Consider the following 9,516-nt stretch of genomic DNA (forward strand, 5'->3'; position numbering starts at 1 on the left):
GGGAGATTCTCCAGGTGGCGTCAGTACTACCTGAAATTAAAAGCAAACTTCACGGAAGAGACAGGAAGAAACGTGGTGAGGTCCGGGCAGTGCGGAAGGAAGATATTTTGACATGGAATTTCCAATTAGCTCTCAGGTAACGCTATTATTTAGAACAAAAACACAGTGCAAAACTTATAAGCAAGCACGGAATTGAGAGCTCTTGCTCCAGAGCAAATTATAGAGCATCGCTTCCGACTGCTTGCTGTAAAAAGAAACTTAGATACTGTAAGACGTTAGGGAGCCTTTGCAGTCATCACCACGAGGCCAGTATCCACTTGCGTACCGACAGATATCGAAAATACTTACTCCTGTTGTAACTGTAGCATTTATTTACCAGGCCATACGGGGTTAATTGACACTTGGTGTAGTCTATTATTGTAGTATTTTGACAAGGTCCACACAGCAATGATGGCAAGGAAACATTAACCGAAGACATTTATGTCGAAGAAGTGGTTTAAACAAAGACAAATTAACGAATGTCGATACAAAATAGTCAAAGGGTGTTGATAATAGAACAGGTTAGAGTTTGAACACTAGAAAAGCAGAAAAGCGAATTGTAATATTCAGGCACAGTTGTGGATGGAAGAATTAACCACCTGTTTGTAAACAATGAGAGATGACAGGCTCCTGAATCCAACCTGTTCCCGGGGACCTTGTCGTCTTCGATTATAAACTATACCCAGTCGTTATTGCAAGGAAGCCAATATCGGCATTCCATAAAAAACGCATTCAAACCTCATGGCTACAAAAAAACTCTATATTTTAGGACGATGAAAGACTTCAAAGAAACTGCGCCATTTATTTTTTTACCAATGTCGCATGATGACAAAACAAGATACAAAAATAGATTGCATATGAATTCTGCCAAATTTCTCCTACTCGAACAGTTTGCACTTGCTCACTTTTCATAAATTTTAGCATCCGAATGAGCAATAAGCGTTGGAAGTAGCCGCTGAAATTTCTTCTAAAGGCAGGAAAGGGTGTAACAGGTGTCCATTTCTAACGGGGGTAATCAATTAGTTAATTTAATTATGGGGCAATTGTACTAAGCTCTTCAATCTAAGAGAAAAATATGTGAGTGAATCATAAATGGTTTAATTTTATGTAAGGGCCGCCTAATTATTGAGCTATGGGTGGTAAGTTCTTATGGTGAGTTAGCAATAAAGAGAACGGCAATTTCAAGGGTTTTTGGGAGCAAATCTGGAACTTTTAGATTCTTGCCGGAATCATGGAATTCAATATTTTGTTTATCAACAAGTCTATTTTGCCCCCTTTGTCTGTGGATGTAGACTGTGGCTATTCAAATTACTGCTATTGAGCAGTTCTCAGCTAAGCTCAGGCAGTTTTAGGCGGTACTGTTTATTATGCTGTATAGCTGAGTTGGCTCCAACTTATAAAGGCTTAGTTTGTGAGAAACGATGGCAGAACTGCGGTGCTCAGTTGAATAAAAGTGTGGTGAGTCACTGAATAGTGCCTGGCACCTAATATCTGGTTCTTGTACGAGCTCTCAACATTTCCCACAACTATAGGAAATGGTCAAGTTGCCTGATAGGCCATTTCCGATTTCTTTAAGCCTCTTTCTCAAAGCGATTCTTCATTGGCGCCCATCCTTTCATATGTAAATGAATTTCTTTCACGTGCAAATAAACTCATTTTCATGAGAGTGATTGTGCAAATCTGCCTCGTTTTGATAGAAAGACTTAAGGCAACTCGGAAATGGGCTTTTGTAACAAGTCCAAAAAGTGATATCAGTGTGCCTAAAGTGTTTGCAGTAAATGATCTGTCCAGTGCTCTTACTTGTATTATTATATGGCTAGCTCCGTAAGCGGGCAAGATGAATCAAATCCTGCGCTGTGATTGGCTACCCGAGCGGGCAGGATGTCACTCTCTTACCCGCTCGGGACTACCCGCCGTGACCCGCAAGAAAAATTTCCCGGAAAGCCATATAATAAATCCTTTATTAACCAAGCTTGTTCGGTCAAGATGGCTTGATATTGGTTTCGTTCCTTTTTTTGCGAGTCTATAATTATGGACCGAGACGGAGTTGAGGTCCATAAACACGCAAAAAAAGAACTTGGCCAATATCCAGCCATCTTGACCTCACACTTGGTCAATAACCCATACTTATTATTCAACTGCTCATAATAGAAACGCCAATGGAATTCCTTTCTGCAGGCTGGTAATGGAGTGTACATGGAGCCAGGGGGCGTCATTCGTAGCATTGGGAACCCAGTCTCCGACGGTAACATAGTGATGGATCCTAACTTCGAGATTGCTGACCTTCCAGTGAAGCTTGAGCTTCGTTACGTCATAGAATCGAAACGTGCTGCTCACGGCCTGGACTCCCCAAAGATCGACTACCGCTCCAAAGATTCCAAGAACCAACAAGTATTTTATACTCTTTCAAAGTTTGTTTAAGGAGCTAGTACAAACTATTTATTTATTTATTTTTTTACAACAGAAAAGGGTCTAAAAATCATAGCATGGATTCTTTAAATAGTGGTCTCAAATAATTGAGAAACACAGCAGAAATTCTGACAAATCGCTTAAGGTTAAAATTGGAAGACAATCATTGATGTTTTAGATTCAGTCTGTTTTCTAAAATATCAGGATGCTGATATAGAAGTCTAACTTAATTTACTTGACGTAAACATTGAGTAAACTAAGTTAAGCGAGATTGAAAAGGAGTCCACAAAAAATTCTTTTGGGTGACAAGCAACAAGTCACATCGTAATGTACAAAGTCCATAGTGTGACCCTCGCACGTATCACCAAAAAATAGGCTAACTTGCCTAATGTTTATAAAGTCGTTTCTTTACTGAAATTATTTGTATGAAAACTATGAAATTCTAGTTCAGTGACTTATGGTACAGTTCCAATCGTAAATATAATAAAAGTCCGATTTTAAGTCCCCATGTCTAATTCTAAGACCCTGCCCCCTCTATATATAAAGCTCACCCTCTAGATCTTCGATTTTCGATTAGCACCCTCCCTCTATTCAGCCTTTTAGTCTTACTTTGTGCGCCGCATTCTTGATCTATAGATGAACAAGCCATTTCTGATACCTCTGTTTCAAAACGACTCCTGCAGCAAACCCTTTCATATGAAAATGAGTTTGATTTGCATAAAAAAGGAAACAAGTAAGCAGGACACGTTTTCATATGAATGGTTTCGCACGAAGACTCGTTTTGACACAGAGGCAAACGGAAAATAGGAAATAGCCTATTGAGAACGTTCTTCTAGAATGAATTTCGGAGATCAGTGAAAGAAGGAAATGCTCGAAAATCTTATATTTGCTATTATAGGTGCTTGAGACTCCATTTTTATTTTACGTTTGGAACTCGAGTCAATAGTCCTTGAATCCAAAATGGAGTGACAAGTAAGACATGTGTAGTTTGGATCCACGTTTTTTTTAATGGAAAACAGATAACACCAAGACACAAAATAATCATCCGGGAATGCTGGGTGAAACGTCTGATATTCATTACAAGGGTTTCTGACATGATCGACTTTCTTCCAAGCTTTACATTCATGTCGCTTCAGTTTTATGATGCCCAGAAACCAGGATTGCAGCTTATTCATACAGCTTTAGTTTCTCCTGACGAGAAATAAAAACAAAGTCAAATCGAACTTGGACGACACCTTAAGTAATTGCATCGCTGTCACGATGTTGTTTAACTATATATTTTACTGAAAAACTACAAAGGAAGATATTCTTTTTTTGTAAGGTATTGCTAACTGCGTAAATCATCTCAGGGATGAACTTCTTATACCGGAGTGGTATAAATGATACTCTCTTCTGGAATATATACATATAGCACTGGAGAAATTGCCTAGTCTATTTTGAACTAAGCCTCTTTCATCGCGAAATCCTGGGAAGTCATTTGAAAGTTAGAGGTAGTGATTAGATACCTCAAGTTCTAAGTGAAAAGGCAAATGGCAAGTAAAGAAAGTGCAATCTGGTCATTTCGAGTCGACAAGACTTTATAAAGCTTTAGTCTGGATTCAGGCTCTGGTACGGAGTTGCTTTGTTGTGTTGACTTCATGGGCAAAATACCTTTCTTTCGGATGTAACAGCGTTTCTATCTAACTTGTGGTTTAAAAAAACCAGTTAAAGGAAGTGTACACCAACGATATTTACCACAAGACGAAAGTATACAAATCGGATAAGCAATTTGCATGGTTGTAAACTTTCCATTTCACGGCCATTGAGATGCTCAAAGACAAGTCAAAGGTCGACGTGATATATGCTCATCGTTCGTTTATTCAAATGTTCAATGTTAGCTATACGCTCATGACCTTTAACCTTAACCCACCTTATTTTCAGTGCGTGATTCGCACAGTTGAAATTTAATAGCCGTAAATGACAGAGGGCTAGTGGGAAATTTGTAGTCACGTGATAATTTTCTCGTTAGCGGGAAGAACAAACGTTGCACCTGAGAAGATGAATCGGAACGTCGTGTATTCAACAAACAAAAGAAGTACCTAGGGTCGAAACTATGGGGTATGAAGTTATAAGCTGACCTGAGCGCTTAAAGAAATTGTTATTGACTGAAACATTTCAAGGATCACTTGCTGATTGGTGAGGTAGTAATTCGATAAGAATTCTATTAGAGAATCAACCATGCCAGTTCATTGTCACTTGTAATACTTTTAAAAGACAATTGTTTCTTTAATTTAACTGAAAAGTATAAACCGTGCTTGTTTCCTCTACTAATGATCTTCTTTCTGGCAATCACTGTGAAAGCTAAACAAAACCAAACGTTATTCACAGAACATTTATTACTCACGACAAACACAAAAATCTTTCAGTCATCATGTCACATTAAAAGGACTAATGTCAACGCTTGAATGGAACGCTCCTGTTTCCACTCCCGCACAATTAGAGCTCAAGGAATCATTTATATCGGGGTTAATTCATTCTTTTGAACGCTTGAGAAGTTGTGAATAGAAAAGGTTTGGCGGCCATTATGATAGGGCGCTTACACCTGTTGTCGCAATTAACACCGTGAAATGTTTACATATTTTGCATCGATTGTCCTTGACTGGTGTTCGGGAGGGGTTAACACCACAAGATCCACTATATCCCGTGAAGTGTGGACCATTTATAACACGGTGAAACGTCAAAAATATAAATATTCTTCACATAAAGGCATGTTCTTCGATGAGATACGGGCATCACTTAACATTAGCCAGGGAAACTGGCTCAGACCAGAAATTTCCCAAACCAGCTTAGACAATTATGCAATTTATTGTTTTGAGTGGTTTCGGTAGAGCAATCATGGCCTTATCCTCCGCCCCCCGCCCCCGGAAAATGACCTGTCATAATCTTTTCATTACTTATGTTTATGTAAGAAGTGCTTATCTGATTTCTCGTCAGCTTCCTCAAAAAGGTGAATTAAGCGATTTTAAGTTGCCGACTCCGGGTGTGTTTCTTAAATTGTGTTTCGTTGTTCCTCTACATATGTTCGTGTGCGATTCTTTTTTTCCACTCATGCAGCTCACCCCAGACGAAGAACAAAGACGCAAGCTTCGACGAGAACGAAACAAGGTGGCCGCCTCGAAATGTCGGATGAAGAGGAAAGAACATGTAAACACATTGAGAAAGGTAAGTGCCACTTGTGTTACGTTCGCTCGCTTAATCGTTCCAATCTGATGCAATCACAACGCAGCTGAAGAGGCTTTTGCTATCTGTGGGTAATGTTATTTCTGAACTATGTTTTGAAAAGTTGTAGAGCCCTGATACGTACAATTCAGTTCTAACTTTAGGAAATGAATACGCGTGTCGCCCAACGAACATGCATGTAATGTCAGTGTTAGTTTAATAATTCTTTTACATCATAGGCTTGAAAAAATAATAATAAAAAAAAACCTTTCTATGAGCTAAACAAAGAGGAGATGACAAGGTGGGGTGAATGCTTCCCCTCTTGCATCGAAGCCGAGATCCCAGAAGCTTCTCAGCTAGCCCTACAAAGTGGCCTTGGTTTCATCTAGCCCAGAAATCCTGGGAGTTCCCCGGATTTGCTCCGAGAGTGTTTCTAACATTCCAATAATTTTGAGGTCACAGGTTCAGTTGTAAACTAAATCGTCGTAAACTAACATGTCTAGATTTTTATTGAGTGGTATCACATGAAAGTGATAGGGTTTCTATGTTATTTATAACATTCATTCCCAGGCCGCGGAGGAGCTGGAAACCGCCAATAGCCAGCTGGAATCCGAGATTGCTTACCTCACTGCAGAGCGTGAACAACTAGAGATGATGCTCGACGCGCATGTCTGTAATATGGACAAAGCCGCTGGACGAGGTCCTGCCTGAACATGGCAAAAAGCTAGGAGTGCCAATGCTACCTTGTAAAAGATGAGCTAAATGATACAAATGACTTTATTTGACAAAAGCAAAGGACCTCCCTTTCATCGAGTAATTGACTTGACTTCGCTTTAAGATTTCAAGTGCCTCTGCGGATAAAGACGTTTTCAAGCATCCTGTGTTTTTGTAATGAAATCCATTGCCAACTGAAGAGAAGTGATGCCCTCCGCCCTTTTTAAGTTATTACGAAAAAGACATTATGTTTATAAGTAGTTAGAGAGGTTTTCAACTGAGCGTCGTAAAATCCAAAACCAAATTACTTACTCCTAGTGGCCAATCAAAAACGACCAGGAAAATGCATTAAACAAATCAAAACTCGACACGGAGTCACGTAGCTGACGCGAAGCGCGGGAAAACGTGTGCCAGCGAGTCACGATTGGTTTTGGTTTTACTTATGATTGGATGAGAAAGTGGCGCGATTTCTTTTAAGCCAATCGTGTAACGTAGTGATTACTTTGATTTTGGTTCTGCGACCCTCATTTGAAAACCGCTCTATCATCCTTAGTTTAATTCAGCAGGTTACTCAAGGTCACTCATAATTGAACATAAGAGAATTTGTCACAGCACGTAAGGCTTATGTTTAATTTTATTTATCTCAGAACAGGACAACAGTCGGTTTGACTTGCGCAATCCAGTCTCGCGGGTAGAGATGAAACCAGTGTTTTTAAATTAATCCTTTTTTTTCAAAACCATTTATATCTCGAATAAGTTTTTTACGTTACCTTTTTATAAAAACTATTTATATCTTAACCTGTACATTACGTCGGTAGTCCTAGGCAAATAAACAGAATGAATGAATAGATACCACGTAAATCGTTATTTCGAGATCATCATGGCAATTGCTAAAGTTGTAAACTTATTAGCAAAATTCTATTTTTTTTTTAGCCCATTCTTAAAGCTTGAAGCAACTTTTCAGTCAAAGGAACAGTGATGGATATTTTGCCAAAAAAAGGTTTACATGTAACGAATTTTTTTGTACGATCACAAAATGCGGACAATATTAACATATTTGTTTTGATCGGTTTCTGCTATTTGTGGATTAACCTGCTTTCAACTGACAATATCACATGACCAATATTCTAGAAGGACAAACTCGTCGACATATAATTGCAATTCATGCAAGGTTATTCGTAGTTGTTATTTTTGTTCGTAACTTTATTTTGTTGTTCATATGACAATGATACGACTCCCTTAAATGAAAGAGGAAGGTGACCCATTTAGGAACGTTTCCAGTTTTCATGGACCAAAAATTACCGCCCCGGCAAAGAGATTTCCGTAGCGGTGATGCAGTATTCTCATCAGTGTACATCTTTTTATATTTAATTCGTGTGTAAATTATCTATTCTAATTATTTAATAAGTAAATTATACTTGGATTCTCGTCCGTTCAGTTGTTTATGTATGTGAGAGTTAGTCAAGTCAGATGTCACTAGTGTCTCTTCACGCGAGAGGGTCTGGAAACGATTTAACAGATTGTGAAAATTGGTCAAGAAAAGAACTGACATCGAAAAAAATCTTCTGATAGCTAAGAAATGACTTGAAATTTTTAAAACTTATAGCTGAGAAATCCGCCACTAATTACTGTGATAACCGCTGAGATTCTCGCGCGAACGCCGAGGCCTTCATATCACGTGTTTACATTCTTCCATGTTTAAACATACGCATGGCAAAATGGAATTTATTTATTTGTTTGGCAGATAACAGTCGAGAACAGAGTGGTGACCTGTCTTGTTCACGACATAGCAAGAAGCTAATATGTTCCGTTAACTATTAGACCACGAGTAGTCCCTCTTTCGCTTAGACCGTCGTGCTTGACGCGAAAGAAAACTGCGAGAAAAAAATGGCCGCGCGAAATCCTGGGGGCGAGGAGCACGCGAAAGTTCCTCCTTTCGCGCGCTTCTCGTCCCCGGGATTGCGCGCGGCCATTTTTTTCTCGCGGTTTTCTTTCGCGTCAAGCACGACGGTCTAAGCGAAAGAGGGACTACTCGTAGTCTAGTTCACTATTGAGATTATGTACAAATGGCGGGATAAATAGAAATTGCTCCAAATGACTTCATATCAGTACGTTCAGAGTTGTAAGAGCAGTGTAGCAACGCTATAAGCGTTAGTATTTGATTGAGAGAGATCTTTGCAGTGATGAAAATCATCTCCTCAAGTAAATGGTGAACGAAATTGCGTGACCTGCTCTTTAGTACACGTGTATAACTAAATAACTTCTTTCACGAAAAAGTATTTTAGTGGAATATAGCTGCAGTGCATATATAAGAATATATTATTTAGCCAAGTTACAGTCGTAGTCTCGTTTACCTGAGAGTAATTTATGAGCGTGAACTAATTTTAATGTTTAAAGATGACTGATCATCATGTGTATAGCATAGGATATGTATTTTGGTCTTAGAATGTTTGCTACGAAACGTGTACATTGCCATCCTTAAGTTTAGTTGAGTTCATATATAAGTGCAGTGCAAGTATATTAAAAAAATAAAGTTTTTTTTGCACCAAAATGAACGTTTCTGCTCATTGTCAGATATTAATAAAATGCCGCATACCCCTACCAAAGCCGTGGGTTTCGTAAAGAATCGGGCAAATGGACCGGAATTTTTACTACTTTAGAGTTTCAGATTTATCATATTTAGCATGTTTACCCCACGTCTTTTCAAATCCTTCTGAACTGTTCGCTGGTAGAACCAGTACCTTAAAATCAAAACATTCATCTTAGTCCTAAAATTGGGGCCGTTTTGGTGAGTGACACAGTCACTATGTATTGAATGGGGCTAAATGGCGTGAGTGGGTCGAGAATCGCGCGTCTTGGGGTTTGCGTTGTGTTTGAAGGCAAACCAAGATTTGCTATTCAGCCAACCTCTCTGTGTGACCACCTCTCGAGCGCTGGTAACACCCATAAGCAATCACTTTCCTTTCCAAAATGCTGACATTTTGTTTGTCAAATCGCTAAAGTTGAACCTCTTGCAAGCGACCACGAACCGTGAGCGATCGCAATCAAGCGTGTTTCTTTACACATAGTCTCAGAAACGGCAAAAGGCTATGGACGTTTTCCATTCAACCAAAAACTCCGAAATTTTCCAGAAGAGGACAAATGGTAAGGAAATTT

General features: G+C 39.1%; 1 protein-coding gene across 2 annotated transcripts; it reads left to right on the top strand.

The window, feature by feature from the left end:
• Positions 1-19: 19 nt before the first annotated feature.
• LOC110059243 (cyclic AMP-dependent transcription factor ATF-3-like) lies at positions 20-8,911 on the top strand. Of its 2 annotated transcripts, XM_020765949.2 has the most exons (4): positions 20-136; positions 2,218-2,430; positions 5,542-5,649; positions 6,217-8,911. In XM_020765949.2, exons 1-4 carry the CDS (start codon positions 113-115, stop codon positions 6,355-6,357), a joined length of 486 nt encoding a protein of 161 aa, XP_020621608.1. In that variant the 5' UTR covers positions 20-112; the 3' UTR covers positions 6,358-8,911. The 2 variants fall into 2 exon arrangements, with proteins under 2 accessions (XP_020621608.1, XP_020621607.1); XM_020765948.2 differs by lacking the exons at positions 20-136; positions 2,218-2,430 and having other exon boundaries at positions 3,826-5,649.
• The last annotated feature ends 605 nt before the right edge of the window (positions 8,912-9,516 follow it).

Source organism: Orbicella faveolata, unplaced genomic scaffold (assembly GCF_042242905.1).
Source record: "Orbicella faveolata isolate gen_17 unplaced genomic scaffold, um_ofav_v1 contig_24, whole genome shotgun sequence".
NCBI classification, from domain to species: Eukaryota; Metazoa; Cnidaria; class Anthozoa; order Scleractinia; family Merulinidae; genus Orbicella; species Orbicella faveolata.